This window comes from Grampus griseus, assembly GCF_964374135.1.
Source record: "Grampus griseus genome assembly, chromosome: 2".
Lineage (NCBI taxonomy): Eukaryota > Metazoa > Chordata > Mammalia > Artiodactyla > Delphinidae > Grampus > Grampus griseus.
In genome coordinates, this window is record NC_139018.1 from 12,258,988 (window position 1) to 12,276,391 (window position 17,404).

The 17,404-nt window shown below is 36.7% G+C and overlaps 1 protein-coding gene across 3 annotated transcripts in view; it reads left to right on the forward strand.

The window, feature by feature from the left end:
• Positions 1 to 17,404, forward strand: part of TRIP11 (thyroid hormone receptor interactor 11) — a 65,945-nt gene that overhangs the window by 21,972 nt on the left and 26,569 nt on the right. For all 3 annotated transcript variants that reach the window (XM_082647145.1, XM_082647146.1, XM_082647147.1), the window contains exons 9-14: positions 293 to 379; positions 3,714 to 3,926; positions 4,875 to 7,898; positions 10,987 to 11,127; positions 11,713 to 11,906; positions 15,369 to 15,532. In XM_082647145.1, coding sequence (XP_082503271.1) covers positions 293 to 379; positions 3,714 to 3,926; positions 4,875 to 7,898; positions 10,987 to 11,127; positions 11,713 to 11,906; positions 15,369 to 15,532 — 3,823 coding nt within the window. The remainder of the gene's footprint in view (positions 1 to 292; positions 380 to 3,713; positions 3,927 to 4,874; positions 7,899 to 10,986; positions 11,128 to 11,712; positions 11,907 to 15,368; positions 15,533 to 17,404) is intronic.

Sequence of the window (17,404 nt, forward strand, 5' to 3'; positions counted from 1 at the left end):
GTGAGGAATGCATTTTGATTTCCCTTAAAGAATTCAAGGAGTTTCTTTTTTTATTTTTTAAATGATTACAAGTTATTTTGTAAATATATTTACATATTTTTTCAAATATAATAAAGAAATCCTCTTTAAGAATGTCTATAAAATGATTGTTTTTAGATGGTCCAGTGTTTTATGCTTATAATTTTTATATATCACTGAAGAGTAGAAATGCACAATTGTATAGCTTGCCTGCTTTTTTGTAAACTTTAAATTTCTTGTTATTTGAAAACACAGTGTTTTAACATTTTTATAGGATAACAATCTTGCTGAAGACAATCTGAAACTTAAAGCGCATGTCCAAGTTTTAGAAAAAGAGAATTCATTACTGAATCAAGAAAAGGTGGGTACAATAAATATGGAGGCAGAATTAAAATTGTAGGTCATAGCTAAGGGCCAGTTTATATCAAAATGGAATATTTATTTCTTGAGAGTCCTGAGGATAAAGCTGATCTCATTGATGCTGGTCAGGCCAGGTTGAAGTACTTGGGCAAGGTTCAGAGTATGAGAGGCTGGGCAGAGTTTACGTTTAAAGATAAGCCAGTAGGCATACAGATATGAGCAGAAAAGATAGGTAATAGCTCTGTTTTGGTTTCAGATGAGGTCCTATCAGCAGCAACATACACAGGTGGGTCGGGAGTCTGGAGTGGCATACTGTAGTAACTATGCACTACTTATATGCCCCAGAATATGTCTGGTGTAATGGACAGGAATTTCTTAATGGTGAGAGGTAAAGAGGGACATTCTCAGTGGTAGAAATATGTATACTAGTAGCAAGGATGGAATAAGATTCTGTAATGCAATGTTGGAAATGGGGAAAGATATTTTTATGTTTGTACCATTTAGGGGGTAAGTCCTTGGTTAAGGCAGCTTCTTAAATATAGAACAGTTGTAAGCTGGTGTTATTTATTATTATTACAGGCCAGTGTCTCAACTCAATTTAAAATCTTAATTTTTAAAAAAGTAACACATATTTCCTGATGTATATATTCAGTAATGCATCCTGAAAAACTTCAGACAGTACAAATATAGTATCCTTCACACTTCTGTTGGTTGGTCTCTTCCTCAGACGTGTTCTTGCTTACCAGTTTCTTGTGTATCTTTCCAGACTATATCTATGCATATATGATTTTATATATATAAATATCTTTAAAAAATACAAACATTAGCATACTATATATACTGTTCATACATACCTTAATATTATATTTTCAGTATCCTTGCACATTAGTATAGAGGCAGTGTTTCTCAAAGGGGCACTATTGGCATTCAGGTGGGAGAATTCTTAGTTGTGTCCTCTGCATTGTAGGTTCCTTGCCCCACTTTTTCTACCCACTAAATGCCAGTAGTGTCTCCCAGTCATTTTTAAATTACTATATTATATGTTTCCTCTGTTCTTTTCTGCTTCGACTGCATTCTGCTTATTCAGTTATTCCTTTCTCTAACTGGTCTAAGTGTATTTTGTAGTTTGCAAATCTCTGCATGTATTCTGATAGGGCCTGTAACCTCCTCATGATAATTTTGGATTCTGTAGCTATTCCCGATTAGCTGTTTCTCCTTCCTTTTGATGTTAGGTAATCCATTGCAACTCTTGCTTGAATTGTGTCTGCTATGGGTCTGCTCACTGGTTAAGAATGCCAAAAATACCTGCAAGGTCATGTGCATTCTTTTTTTTTTTAATATTTTATTTATTTATTGATTGATTTATTTGCCTGCATTGGGTCTTTGTTGCTGTGCACGGGCTTTCTCTAGTTGTGGCGAGCGGGGGCTACTCTTGGTTGCCGTGCACGGGCTTCTCGTTGCGGTGGCTTCTCTTGTTGCAGAGCACGGGCTGTAGGTGCTCAGGCTTCAGTAGTTGTGACTCTTGCGCTCAGTAGTTGCGGCTTGTGGACTCAAGAGCACAGGCTCAGTAGTTGTGGTGCACAGGCTTAGTTGCTCCATGGCATGTGGGATCTTCCCGGATCAGGGATTGAACCCGTGTCCCCTGTATCGGCAGGCAGATTCTTAACCACTGCGCCACCAGGGAAGTCCTGGTCATGTGTATTCTTAAGATCCACATGACAAAAAATTTTGTGGTTCTCTTCTTAGAATTTTATTTTATTTATTTATTTGTTTATTTTTGGCCACGCTCCACGGCATGTGGGATCTTAGTTCCCTGAGCAGGGATGGAACTTGCACCACCTGCAGAGGGAGCGCAGTCTTAACCGCTGGACCACCAGGGAAGTCCCTTTTGTGGTTCTCTTTTTTTTTTTTAATTTTTAAAAAATATTTATTTATTTATTTATTTGGTTGTGCCAGGTCTTAGTTGCGGCAGGCGGGCTCCTTAGTTGTGGCATGTGAACTCTTAGTTGCGGCATGCATGTGGGATCTAGTTTCCTGACCAGGGATCGAACCTGGGCCCCTGGCATTGGGAGCGAGGAGTCTTAACCACTGCGTCACCAGGGAAGTCCCTGTGGTTCTCTTACTTGAACAGATAACTCTAGAAAGGCATAAGAGAATGATATTTCCATCTTTCGTTTGCGGTTCAGAATAAACTTTTGAATTGGAAGAGAATGAGAATTGTAAGGCAGATGTTCTAATATAGTTTTCATTGGTCTCTTTTGTAAGGTATATATTAGACTACTTATGAAAATTTGAGATTCTTATTTACTTTAAAGTAGATTCCATAGCAGTTTGCTTTTAAAAATCTCTGTCGGGCTTCCCTGGTGGCGCACTGGTTGGGAGTCCGCCTGCCGATGCGGGGGACACGGGTTCGTGCCCTGGTCTGGGAAGATCCCACATGCCGCAGAGCGGCTGGGCCTGTGGGCCATGGCCGCTGAGCCTGCGAGTCCAAAAAATCTCTGTCAATGAAAGATGTCTTTACAGTGATAGAGGGTTTATCACAACCATCATAGTGATAGAGGTTGAAATAATGTTGAAGCATAGAGAACTGTCCCATGTCTGGGATTTTGGAGGAAATTAAATACAAATAGAACAACATAGAATGTGCTTTAAAAAATCACATACAGGTGTATCTTTAGGAATGTTAGGTCTGAGAGAGGGGAACCTAGTCTGTGCTTAGGTTAGAAGGTAAAGGAAGGAAAGGAGGGTTCTTTCTTGGGTCAAGAAAAGGTTTCATGTTCTGACAAGCCAGTTATAAGGGAAATTACTTTTATGAGGGAGAAGAAGCCTTTTATTTTCTAATTAGAGAGGACAAACTTCAGAGCAAATGGATATGGATAGCTTACATTTTTGCCTGGGGCTGTTGGTGGTGATGTTAGGGATGGAAGTGAAGGGAGCTGGAAGGCTCGGGATGTTTTGAAAATTATGTGTGTTGTGTGGGGGAAGGAGGAGATGGAAGGGAAGCAGCAGTGGGAGTGGGAGTGGGAAGGCTCTCAAATGGGAAAGTTTTTGTGTAAAGAAGTTGGAGCTAGAGGACAGACTTGCAGTTGTTGCATCTTGTCTAGGACTATAGAAATGTTTTACTTGAAGCTGCAAATAAAATTGTACATGAATGAAGGCTGTGGCTTGTTCAATTTTATGTGTTATTGCTGAGGTATTATTCAATAATGTTTCCAACACAGAGCATCTAAAAATACATTCCCAAGTTTTGCTTATATATGTATATTTTTAAACTTTTGGTGTCTCTTCTTCCAATTGATAGTATGTGTTGTTTTTTTCCCCTTTTTTCATTTAAGGAAGAACTGCAAATATCACTTTCAAAATTGAACAATGAATATGAAGTACTTAAAAGTACAGCTGCAAGGGACATGGATTTGGATTCAGAATTATGTGATTTAAGACATAATTTGGAGGCAAAGGAACAAGAACTCAATCAGAGCATTACTGAAAAGGAAATACTAATAGCTGAGTTAGAAGAATTGGATAAACAGAACCAAGAGGCTACAAAGGTAACAATATATTAAATTATATTGTATGATATATATATATATATTTAAATTTATTTTATTTATTTTATTTTTGGCTGCGTGGTGTCTTCATTGCTGCCCACAGGCTTTCTCTAGTTGCAGCGAGCAGGCTTCTCATTGTGGTGGCTTCTCTTGTTGCGGAGCACGGGGTATAGGTGCACAGGCTTCAGTAGTTGTGGTGCGCGGGCTCAGTAGTCGTGGTGCACAGGCTTAGTTGCTCTGCGGCATGTGGGATCTTCCCGGACCAGGGCTCGAACCTGTGTCCCCTGCATTGGGAGGCGGATTCTCAACCACTGCGCCACCAGGGAAGCCCTGTTTTATGATATATTAAAGACAGTGCAGCAGCATGTTCTACTCAGTAGACTGAACACTGGATTAATAAGCAAAACTGGCGTGATTTAATTTCGGTGATTTAATCAATATTTTAGTTAATTGATGCTCAAGTTGTAGAGGTTGGCAAACTTTTTTTGTAAAGTGTTAGATAGTAAATATCTTTGGCTTTGCAGGCCATGTAGTTGCAGTTGCAGCTACTCAGCTCTGCTGTTGTCATATGTAAATGAACGAGCCTGGCTCTGTTCCAGTAAGAATTTACTTACAAAAACAGGTGCAGGTGTTATTTGGCCCATGGGCTGTAGCTTGTTGTCTCCCTGCTTCAGTGTTTATTTGCTTTTAAGTTCTAATCTCTAAAACAATTAAATAGATTTGCTGTAAGATAATTAGTAAATAATTTTGTTGGGAATTTTTAAAAAGTTCCCAACAAAATTAGAAGGATTAGAAATGTCTGAGGATTATTCTTGTATTATGTGTGATATTTTATAAAGTTTCCTTTAGGTACTAAAATGAGAGATCTTGTATTATGTGTGATATTTTATAAAGTTTCCTTTAGGTACTAAAATGAGAGAAATTAATGCAAATTAATTTTTCTTTCAGCACATGATTTTGATCAAAGATCAGCTATCAAAACAAGAAAACGAGGGAGATAATGTCATCAGTAAACTGAAAAAAGATCTAAATGATGAAAAAAAGAGAGTTCATCAACTTGAAAATGATAAAATGAACATTACTAAAGAGTTAGACGTGCAGAAAGAAAAGTTAATTCAGAGTGAACTGGTACTAAGTGATTTACATTTAACCAAGCAGAAGCTTGAGGATAAAGTAGCAGATTTAGTAGATCAGCTAAATAAATTGCACACAAAAAATTTAAACATCCAGAAGGAGAACTTTGAACTTCAGGAACATATTAAACAAAAGGAGGAGGAGCTCTCTAGAGTCAGGGATGAGTTAATAACGCAGTCTCTTAATCGAGACTCTAACAGTAATTTTAAGGATGACTTACTTAACGAAAGGGAAGCCGAAGTGAGAAACTTAAGGCAAAATCTTTCAGAAATAGAACAGCTCAATGAAAATTTAAAGAAAGTTGCTTTTGATCTCAAAATGGAAAATGAAAAGTTGAATTTAGCATGTGAAAATGTAAGACATCAGTTGGAAGAGTCTATTGCTGGTAACAATCAGATTTCTCAGGAAAAAAACGCTATTGTGGAGGCTCTAAAAATCGAGAAGGAACAGTTAGAAGGAGAATTGTGTCAGGCTGAAAAGAGGCTGTTGGAAGAAGCAAACAAGTATGAGCAAACCATGGAAGAACTGTCCAATGCACGTAATTTGAGTATCTCTGCTTTACAGCTGGACCATGAGCGTTTAATTAAACTCAGTCAAGAGAAAGACTTTGAAATAGCAGAACTCAGAAAGAATATCAAGCAGATGGATACTGATCATAAGGAAACGAAGAAAATTTTGTCATCTAGCTTAGAAGAGCAGAAGCAGTTGACCCAACTTGTAAATGAGAATGAAATTTTTATTGAAAAACTTAAAGAAAGAAGTTCAGAGCTTCAGGAGGAATTAGATAAATATACTCAGGCCTTAAGAAAAAATGAAATTTTAAGGCAAACCATAGAGGAAAAAGACAGAAGTCTTGGATCCATGAAAGAAGAAAACAATCATCTGAAAGAAGAGTTGGAACGACTCAGGGAACAGCAGAGTCGAGCTGCACCTGTGGCTGAGCCTAAAACCCTTGATAGTATTACAGAACTAGAATCTGAGGTGAATCAGCTGAATATATTAAAGGATAATCTTAAAGAGGAAATAAAACATCATCAAAAGGTAATTGAAGATCAAAACCAGAGTAAAATACAGCTGCTTCAGTCTTTACAGGAGCAGAAGAAGGAAATGGATGAGTTTAGATACCAGCATGAGCAAATGAACGCCACACACACCCAGCTCTTTTTAGAGAAAGATGAGGAAATTAAGAATTTGCAAAAAACAATTGAACAAATCAAAACCCAGTTGCAGGAAGAAAGACAGGACGTTCAAACAGAGAATTCTGTTATTTTTCAAGAAACAAAAGTTCAGGGCCTTAATATAGAAAATGGAAGTGAAAAGCATGATTTATCTAAAGCTGAAACCGAAAGATTAGTAAAAGGAATAAAAGAACGAGAATTGGAGATTAAGCTTCTAAATGAAAAGAATATATCTCTAACTAAACAGATTGATCAGCTTTCCAGAGATGAGGTTGGTAAACTAACTCAGATTATCCAGCAGAAAGATTTGGAGATACAAGCTCTTCATGCTCGAATTACTACAGCTTCCTACCCCCAGGATGTTGTTTACCTTCAACAGCAGCTGCAGGCCTATGCTATGGAACGAGAACAGGTACTAGCTGTTTTGAGTGAGAAGACTAGGGAGAATAGCCATCTAAAAACAGAATATCACAAGATGATGGATATAGTTGCTGCAAAAGAAACAGCTCTCAATAAGCTGCAAGATGAAAATAAAAAATTGTCCACGAGGTTTGAAAGTAGTGGCCAAGATATGTTTAGAGAAACTATTCAGAATTTATCACGTATCATTCGAGAAAAAGACATTGAAATAGATGCATTAAGTCAGAAATGTCAGACCTTATTGACAGTTTTACAAACATCCAACACTGAAAATGAGGTTGGAGGTGTTAATAGTAATCAGTTCGAGGAGCTTCTACAGGAACGCGATAAGTTAAAACAACAAGTAAAGAAAATGGAAGAGTGGAAACAGCAGGTAATGACTACAGTACAAAATATGCAACACGAGTCAGCCCAGCTCCAGGAGGAGCTTCATCAGCTTCAGGCACAAGTTCTGGCTGACAGTGATAACAACTCTAAATTGCAAGTGAACTATACTGGCCTGATCCAAAGTTATGAGCAGAATGAAACCAAACTCAAAAATTTTGGGCAGGAATTAGCACAAGTTCAGCACAGCATAGGGCAGCTTTGCAATACCAAGGATCTTCTTTTAGGAAAACTTGATATTATTTCACCTCAGCTCTCTTCTGGATCGTCGCTTACTTCCCAGTCAGCAGAGTCTCTTAGAACAATTAAGTCTGATGTATTGAGTGAGTCTTCTAAACAAGAAATAGAAGAGCTAAGAAAATCACTGCAGGAAAAAGATGCAACAATTAGAACTCTCCAGGAAAATAATCACAGATTGTCTGATTCGATTGCTGCTTCCTCAGAGCTAGAAAGAAAAGAACACGAACAAACTGATTCAGAAATTAAGCAGCTCAAGGAGAAACAAGATACCTTACAAAAGTCGCTTAAGGAAAAAGACCTCTTAATCAAAGCCAAAAGTGATCAGTTACTTGCTTTGAATGAAAATTTCACTAACAAGGTGAATGAAAATGAACTTTTGAGGCAGGCAGTAACAAACCTGAAGGAGAGAACATTAATCTTAGAAATGGACATTTGTAAACTAAAGGGGGAAAATGAAAAAATAATAGAAACATCCAGGGGAAAGGAAACAGAATATCAAGCATTACAGGAGACTAATACGAAGTTTTCTATGATGCTTCGAGAAAAAGAGTTTGAATGCCATTCATTGACGGAGAAGGCTCTGGCTTTTGAGCATCTACTGAAAGAAAAAGAGCAGGTATGTTCTGGATGGCGTGTTGTGGAGGGAAGTTTGGGGTGGAGGAGATTTTTTAGTGTGCTACTTTATTGATGTTCTTTGAAGGGGAAGATGCATTTGTTCATTTAGAAATATTTATTTCAAGGTACTGTGATTCATTCAAAATAAATTTTCCTCAGAGGCATCTGCAAGTTTCTCCCCCAAATTACTAGATATTTCCAAATATTTTTAGTTCTAGATTAATTTTTTTACAGTCTAAGTAGAAAAAGTTTAGAAGCAGTTAATGTTTTTCTTTAGAAAATAGAAATGTGATATAAGAACTCTGAGGTTACTGCAGTTTAATCACATTTTAGGCATATTTCAGTAACTGCTGGTTTTAGAGGTTCTTATATATAAAGGGGAGCTCTGTGAAATACATGCTACATCTTTGACAATGATCTGAAGTACGAAGTACATTTTACATTGTGACACAATAAGCACTTGTGTGTGTGTGTGTGTGTGTGTGTGTGTGTAAAACTGAAACAAAAGTTTCAGGAATCAGAAATTACCCTTACTACATGTGATGCTCTCTTAAAAGAAGGAAGTGCTGGGTGACCCATTAAATTGATTTTTATGAATCATTCACAGCCTGGTATTTGAAAAGCGTTAGCTATGAATAGTACTTTTCACATAAGTAGACTCAATAAATATTCTAATCCCAGTTGTGTCATTGTGTGACTTTGGGTGTGTTTTGACTTTATTGGTTTGTTTATTCACCCATAAAAAGGAAGGTTGTATTGGTTAAAAGTGTCAGTAGTTTTGATACATTTAAATGTTTACATTCGGTTGATATTTGATTTTGATAAGAATGTTTTGAAGACCCAGTACATCATGCTGTGATCAAAGCTATGGGCTCTTTTGATGTAGTGCCTTTTTACTCTTATTTCTATACTTTTAGTGGTGGAAATTTAGCAAAGAAATGAGGCAGAACAATGGAATATTAAACAACTGCTTCTTTTCTTTTCTTTTCTTTTTTTTGTGGTATGCGGGCCTCTCACTGTTGTGGCCTCTCCCGCTGCGGAGCACAGACTCCGGACGCACAGGCTCAGCGGCCATGGCTCACGGGCCCAGCCGCTCCGCGGCATGTGGGATCTTCCCAGACCAGGGCATGAACCTGTGTCCCCTGCATCGGCAGGCGGACTCTCAACCACTGCGCCACCAGGGAAGCCCCAACAACTGCTTCTTGAGTGTTTACATGTTGCGGGGCACGAGTTACAAAATGATTTAACTTCTTTTGCCAATTAAATTCTATTTTAAAAGTCTCGGATTAAAGTTTGTGAATGCTTGATGTAGTTTTCGCTTGATAAGAAAAGTCTTGCCTCATTTTCCCCTTCTTTGTCATCTGATTAAATAGATACACTGATGTATTGAGTTGTGCTCCTCCTTTCAGGAATAGCTTCTTAGCTTCTTATGGTACTGATATATATTCAGTATGAAAAAGACTGGTAGAGGGTAGAAGCTTTCTATTGCTCACTAGCCAAAATTGGGTGTAGCATCTTAGGGCTTGTAAGAGTACAATGGAGGAGAGGAGGACAATAAAGTATTCTTTTTATATGTTTTTTCCTATTGTAGTTTTAGCATCTTGTACAGTCTAATTCTATTTCATTGACATTTATAGATCCAAAGTGTGCAGATTTAATTAAGGCTCACCTACCTTTCAGGAAGCTTTCCTAAGTTAGTTAAGTTGTACTTAAGTATTGTATTACTTGAGGGTAATTGGCATAAACTAATTGATTTCTTATAATATTCTATATAATTGAAGAATACCTTTATTTTGAATATAACAGCATTTTTCTTTAGGGAGACAGGAGTGTTCTCAGCAGGAGATCTTCAGCTCTTTATTTGTCAAGCATTTCTCTGATATGAAAAAAATGTTTAACTGAAAAACTGTTTGGATGATATTGGCCTTCTTTTCCAGGAGGGGGTGTTGAGATAAAAGGAACAGATGGTTTTATGTTTTGGTTTCAATGATTTGTCCTGGGGGACGTGTTATATATTCTTAAAGAAATGGAAAGTTTACATGAAAATGTAAAAATGATACCAATCTATAAATAGATTCAGACGATACGCACTTCTCAAACACAGAAAAGAATTGGTTGTAAACAGTCTGACACTTTTTTGTGCTTTTTAGAATTCTAGCTGTCATCTTAAATTCATGGCCCTACTTCTGCAATGAAAGGTTATCTTTTTTTTCCTGCCGGCTTTAATATATTGTTCTTGCATGGAAGGCATTCAGGAATAAATTTTCCTAACAGTCTTAGAAAGATAACATTCCAGAGTTGCTTTCGTTAAATTGTTGCCAAAATGTTCTTTTAAAATAGCCTGTGCATGTGAAATGACTTTCCTTTTTCTCCTGTGACAGCAACTCCACACTGTTACTTTCCCTAACAACAGTTGCATATGCCTGATGAATAGACACACACACACACACACTCTCTCTCTCTCTCATTCTCTCTCTCTCTCTCTCTCTCTCTCTCTCCCCCCCTCCCTCCCTCCCTCTCTCCCCCCTCCCCCTCCCTCTCCCTCTCTCCCTCACTCCCTCTCTCCCTCTTTCCCTCTCTCTCTCTCTCTCTCTCTCTTACTTTTGGGTGATTTGGGGGTTTGTGTATGCTTTGTTGTGTAGGGTAAGTTTGAAGAGATTGTGTCTTTTGAGTTCTTCTTAAAGCATTTTAAATAAACTTTTCCTTTAAGAATACTTTCAGATTATTAGAAAAGCTGGAAAGATAGTACAGCATTCCCATATACCTCACACCCTGTTTCCCTTTTAACATCTATGTTACTATGGTACATTGGCAACAACTAATGAACCTTTATAGATACATTAATAGTTTCTTTGAATTATCTTAATTTTTTAGCAGATGTCCTTTTCTTGTTCCGTGGTCCCATCCAGGATACATTATAGTTAGTTGTCATTGTTTCTTTAGGCTCCTTTAGACTGTGATGGTTTCTCAGACTTTCCTTGTTTTGGATGACTTTGACATAGTTAACTGAATTTTTAAATTATTTAATGAAGAAATGTCTTTTTTTAAATGTGTCTTTCTTTAAAGCTAAAGTTATTTCTTTCCAAAAGGGCAAGACTGGGGAGTTAAATCAACTTTTAAATGCAGTTAAGTCAATGCAGGAGAAGACAGTTATCTTTCAGCAGGAGAGAGATCAAGTCATGTTGGCCCTGAAACAGAAACAAATGGAAAACACTGCTGTACAGAATGAGGTATACTTTCACTTTAAAGAAATAGTGATTCAAACACTTAAGTCTAATAACTCTTAAATAAGAAAACTATAAAGATTATCAATTAAAATGAATTTCTCTTAGGTGATTTTTTTCTTAGTCTTACTCTGATGCGCTTTAGTAGGATTTTGATCTCCCAAAGTGCGTTCTGTTTCAGTTTTCAAGCAAAAACCATGATCTAATCATTATGTTTTATACCTGAAATTAAATTATACCTCAAGAAAAGAAAAAGATGGCATATCTTGGATATAAGAAAAATTTCCTACCCACAAAGTATGAAAAAAATGAGATTTACTGAAAAAGTGGCCTGTCACAAAAAGCCTAGTACTTTGTACAATTATTATAGCCACAGGGAATGAGATCTTACAAAGTAAACCTTCCAAATGAATATTTAAGATGATTTCAGGAGCCTTTTTTCTTAGCATAAATATATCTTGGAGTATGAGAAATTAATATACAATTAATACACTTCAATAATGGGGAAAGACTTGATAACAGAGTGGCTTGTAGGAGGGGAAAGGGGGAGCATTTTATGGAAGAAAAATAAAAGAAATATCCTCTACCTAGGTTCAACATTTACGTGACAAAGAATTACGCTTAAACCAGGAGCTAGAGAGATTGCGTAACCATCTTTTAGAATCAGAAGATTCTTACACCCGTGAAGTTTTGGCTGCAGAAGATAGAGAGGCTAAGCTAAGAAAGAAAGTAACAGTACTGGAGGAAAAGCTAGTTTCATCCTCTAATGCAATGGAAAATGCAAGGTAACTTTTTCTTTTTTCTTTTTCTTTTTTTTTTTAGTATTAGCGTTAATTAAATACTTCCTGAGTGTCAGACTCAGAATTGTTCATATGCTACCTTATTTTATTCTCACAAAATTCATTATCTCCATTTTATAGACTAAGAAACTAAGGGTAAAGAGGTTTAATAACCTTCCCAAGGTCAGGCACACAAAGTGCACATGTAGGTTTCACACTTGGGTTTGTAACCCTTATCCAGATCTGGCATTCAAACTGAGGTTTCTCCAGATCTTAATTGTTATCCTAGATAATTGCTTCTCATCATTTTAGGAGGCTAGACTTAAATTCTTACTGATTTAATTAGCGTTGCCAGGTTCCCCAAGAACTAATTTAATTTATGTGATTTAATTTTTAATCAAGTGATGTAAGGTTGAACAAAGTTTGGATATTATAAAGGAGAGAGTAAAGGAAGTAGCAAGGGAAAGGCCTAGGTCAATGTGAATTAACTCTTGGCTTGTTAGAACTTTTGAGTGACCAGGTCCCTGCTTATATATTTTTAAATTTTATTTCTCTCAATAAAATGTGTTGTTGTTTTTTTTCTTATTACAAAAACATATTTTCCACTTCAGGAAACTCACATAAACCAAAAGAACATAAAGCCACAGACTCTCTCATCCAGAGATAATCTTTTTTTGTGCCTTTGTATGCTTCTGTATATGTGTGTATATATTACATATTATTTTCTTAAAGCAAAATTGAGATCATACTATTTATACTGTTTTGTAACCTGCTTCTATCAGTTAATATGAATATGAGTACACATTAAGCCATATGTTCCTGCAATATCATTTGTGGCTGCATAGTATACCATTATTTGGATTTGCCATAATTTCTTTAACCCACTCATTTATTATTGGACATTTAGAGTGTTTGAACTTTTCAGAATTACTAAGAGTGCTGTTTTGTTTTTTATATAAGTTTGTTTTATTTTTGGCTGCATTGGGTCTTCGTTGCTGAGAGCGGGCTTTCTCTAGTTGTGGCGAGCGGGGGCTACTCTTCGTTGTGGTGCACAGGCTTCTCACTGCGGTGGCTTCTCTTGTTGTAGAGCACGGGCTCTAGGCACGCGGGCTTCAGTAGTTGTGGCACGCGTGCTCAGTAGCTGTGGCTCGTGGGCTCTAGAGCGCAGGCTCAGTAGTTGTAGCGCACGGGGTTAGTTGCTCCGTGGCATGTGGGATCCTCCTGGACCAGGGCTCAAACCTGTGTCCCCTGCATTGTCAGGCAGATTCTTAAGCACTGCGCCACCGGGGAAGCCCAAGAGTGCTGTTCTGATAACCCAAAATAGGTATTTTTGTGTTGATGACAGATTATTTCCTTAGTGTAAATTTTGAGAAATGGAAATTCTGATTGAAAGGCTGTTTTTAAAACGTTTGAAATGTACTGCCAAATAATCTTCCCAAAAAATCATGTCCATTTATCTTCCCATTAGTTGTATGTGCATCTTTTTATCTTTTTACTTTTTACTGTATGGTGCTGAGGGAAATATAAGGATATAGTAGATATTATCTCTGCAAAGAGATTATAGGCCAGTAGAGATAGTATTTCTGAGGGTGAACTCCTTACCCCCTTTGTAGGATGTATTATTGTACCTTCAGACTCAGAAGAACTTGTTTAAAATGAGAATCAAAACAGTGAGTGAACATTTGTGTATGTGTTTCACATTGGCAGAAATAGCAAAACATCCTTAGTCTATAAGATTGATCATCTTTCCTTTCAATTTGCAGGCCCTTATTTTCTCTAATTGAAATAGTTTCTAATCTCTGCCTATTTTTGTTTACTATTCATAATAACTGCAGAATAACCTTCGGAAGGTAGGGCTGTGGTCTTGTTTCTCCTTTTTTCAAAACCAGGTTAGACTGTCATGATTTGGGCCCACTGTTTTTCTGTTAATCCCACCTATTCTTCAAATAGCACTTCATGATGAATTATTTGTTTAGCACCCCACTCCTCAAATCCAAAATCAATCCCTAGTGTGATGTTTTTCCTTTGAACCTGCATAATATTTTGAGTCTTTCATAGGGCACTTGTATTTTTCTTAGGGGTATTTGTAATTGTTGAGCTGTTTTACACTTTCTCCCACCCAACGAAGTGTAAGGCCACCAGTGGGTAGGAATGATGCCATTTATGTCACACTCTTCCCACAGTATACATTCTTACACATAGTTTCATAGATGTTCAGTAAATATTTGGTGTATAAGTAACTCAAATCTACAGAATCAGATAATGGTGTTTTGAGCCCTTAACAATAGTAACATCTTGTTGTATTTATTAACTTTTTGAATGACATCACAGTTCATTTCATCCTTACAATCACCCTTTGAGTGATTTGTTAACCAGCAAAATTGAATAAAGTCCAGGGACATAAGAGGGGAGAGTTAAGTCCTCTGGTTATCAGTTTACTGCCTTTTCCAAAAGAGGGTGCTATTGGGTAAAATTTCTTCAAAGTGAGCTGCTCTTAATGGGTTTTATTGGCCTGCTCTGAATAAAAACTTAACTGGATATTAAAAACCCAGGAAAGGCTATTGCAGTATTTTGTATGTAATAATTGTACATTAAGGAAGTACCTCGGTGACATAAGCCTGGATAGATGTTCTGTAATTCTCTTAGGGATCTCTGATTTGGGACAGGTGTAGGGGTTATTATATTTAATGTAAGCAGAAAGAAAGATGACAGTAAAAGATGGGATAACCTTTGGAAAGTTGTGAGTTCACTAGGATTGTGAGTGCCAAAAGCAAGGCGGGTATCAGAATCCATTGCTTGTTGGGTTGGAGCTGGACAAAATGACTTCCAAGATCCCTTACAACTTACAAGTTTATGATAAATTACATCTTAGAGTTTTAGCCTCGAAACACAAAGTTGCAGGCTATTTTTAAATTTTTCTTAAGCTGACATACCTTGTTTAGCCCAGTTCTGTGTTTAAAATGACTGCCATTTGTTCAAAGTCACCTTCACAGGAAGGATGATTGAATTAACAAACGCAGGGAGGACGAAGGTCAGAGGAACTCTTCAAGTTTCTTTGAAATCTAACTTGAATTTAATGCAATAAAATGTAGGGAAGGTCAGATTCATAGAGACAGAAAGTAGAATGGTGGTTACTGGGTGGAGAGGGGGTTATTGTTTAATGGGTGTGGAGTTTCGGCTTGGGAAGATGAAAAAGTTCTAGAGATGAGTGGTCGTAATGGTTGTACAGCCATGCAAGTGTACTTACTACCACTGAACTGTACACATAAAAATGGTTAAAATGGTAAATGTTATGTGTATTTTACCACAATAAAAAAAACATAGGGAAGAGGTTTCATCTTGTTAAAGTATCTAAATACTTTGAATATAACTTGCATTTAGTGCAGTAAAATGTAGGGAAGGTATTTCATCTTGTCAAAGTGTCTAAATAGATAGAAACAGTTTGACTTTTATTCTTTTTGTTTAAAGCCATCAGGCCAATTTACAGGTAGAGTCATTGCAGGAACAGTTGAATGTGGCATCGAAGCAAAGGGATGAAACTGCACTACAGCTTTCCATGTCTCAGGAACAAGTAAAGCAGTATGCTCTGTCACTCTCCAACCTGCAGATGGTCCTGGAGCATTTCCAGCACGGTCAGTTGTATGGCCAGTCTTTCATTGAAGAAGAGTTATTGTACGGTTGACCCTTGAACAATGTATGGGTTAGGATGGATGCCTACCCCCCATGCAGTTGAAAACCCATAACTTGAGTTCCCCCGAACTTAACTCCTAATAGCCCACTGTTGACCAGGAGCCTTGCTAATAACATAGTCAATTGACACATTTTTTTGTATATTATATGTACTATATACTGTATTCTTACAATAAAGGAAGCTAGAGAAAAGAAAATGTTATTAAGAAAATCATAAGGAAGAGAAAATACATTCACTGTACTGTATTTATTGATACTATAAGTTTATGTCATCTGTTTACAAAATGAATTGTCTATTAGTACCTACATCAGTATTCTCTTATATGATAGAAAACCCTGTAGATATTATACATATTACTAACACTAGACATCAAAAATGAAATATACATATTACTAACACTAGACATCAAAAATGAAAAAGAAATTCATATTTAGGTATAATGATTCGTGATTGATAATGAAGAAGTAGCAATATTATTGCTTTATGATAGCCTAACCTTTACACTAATGAATGGTTATAAAATTTTTATGGTATACAGTAATATAGTCATATTCGTAATATAGTACTGGAAACGTTACATTTTTTTTAAAAACCGCTTACTTGTGATGATAGGCTGATATGCAGTTTCTCCAATTACAAGAGAGAGAGGCATACCTTATGGTAATGTGATTCTTTGGAAGCAAGGTTATAAAACAGTAAGAAAACTAACATATTGTTAAATTTATATTATCACTCACCTTCTGCCTATGTTAGGATAGACTAGTATCTATATGTATTTCAAGCATTCGTCACATAACCTTTTTCTTAATGTTTTTGATATTTCTAGTCTATGTGGTTCATCTGCTTTTTCAAATTGTCTCAAATCTCCAAAAAATGTTTCCAGTATATTTACTGAAAAAAATCTACATATGGTGGACCCATGCAGTTCAAACCTGTGTTGTTCACAGATCAGCGGTAGTTTTGGGAATTTTGGCTTGAGTGCTGTTTTAGATTAGGCATAGGGAAATCTTTGAAAGGTTACCCACTTGTAGGGGGAGAAGATAAGTAGCCATCAACAAATTAGACTTTTCTTACAGTTAAGAGTAGAGAACATAAACTGTATATACTAATTATTAAAAAAATTATTTTAGTGTCATATTATGATACTTTAGTTAAGGCGAGAGGTGAGGGAAGTATGAGGGTAACATAGTAAAGATCACATGATAAAGGGGAATACAAAGGAAGAGAGAGGCACACATAGGAAAAAAAAAGATAGGTGTTGAGATGTTGGTTGGAGGTTGAATCCACTAAAGAGAGTTAATCATCAGTAATTACTCTTTTGAAGTATTGATTAATTTGTTCTTAGCTGTTCATCTATACTTGAAGGTAACTGCATTTTTCTAGTTCAGGTGGAAAGTACTCTTCTAGGCACATAGTAATAGTGACCGGAGCACACGTACCCCGATAACCAAATATGCTTTTTCACATCTACCTCCCATCATCAGATTTACCCCCTTTAGATCATTCACCCATCCATTTGTCAACTCGTACATTCTGTAATTACTGGCAATGCATGAACTGCTAGTGAGGGGCAGGCGGTTAGAGGATGTGAGGCTAATGAAGCTAAAGAAGTTACAGTTAAAAAAAAAAAAAGAAGTTACAGTTTTGTGCCTGAGCAAAACTTTACATTTGTACATACGTACATGTCAGGGTTACTCCTATGGTTGAAATTTTGAATTTTATACGTAAGAATTCTCTAGGTCTGCTCTGTATAATACTAGAGTAGACATGTGTACAAAATAGTATGGTACTGAGGCCATAGAGAAAGTTTTGC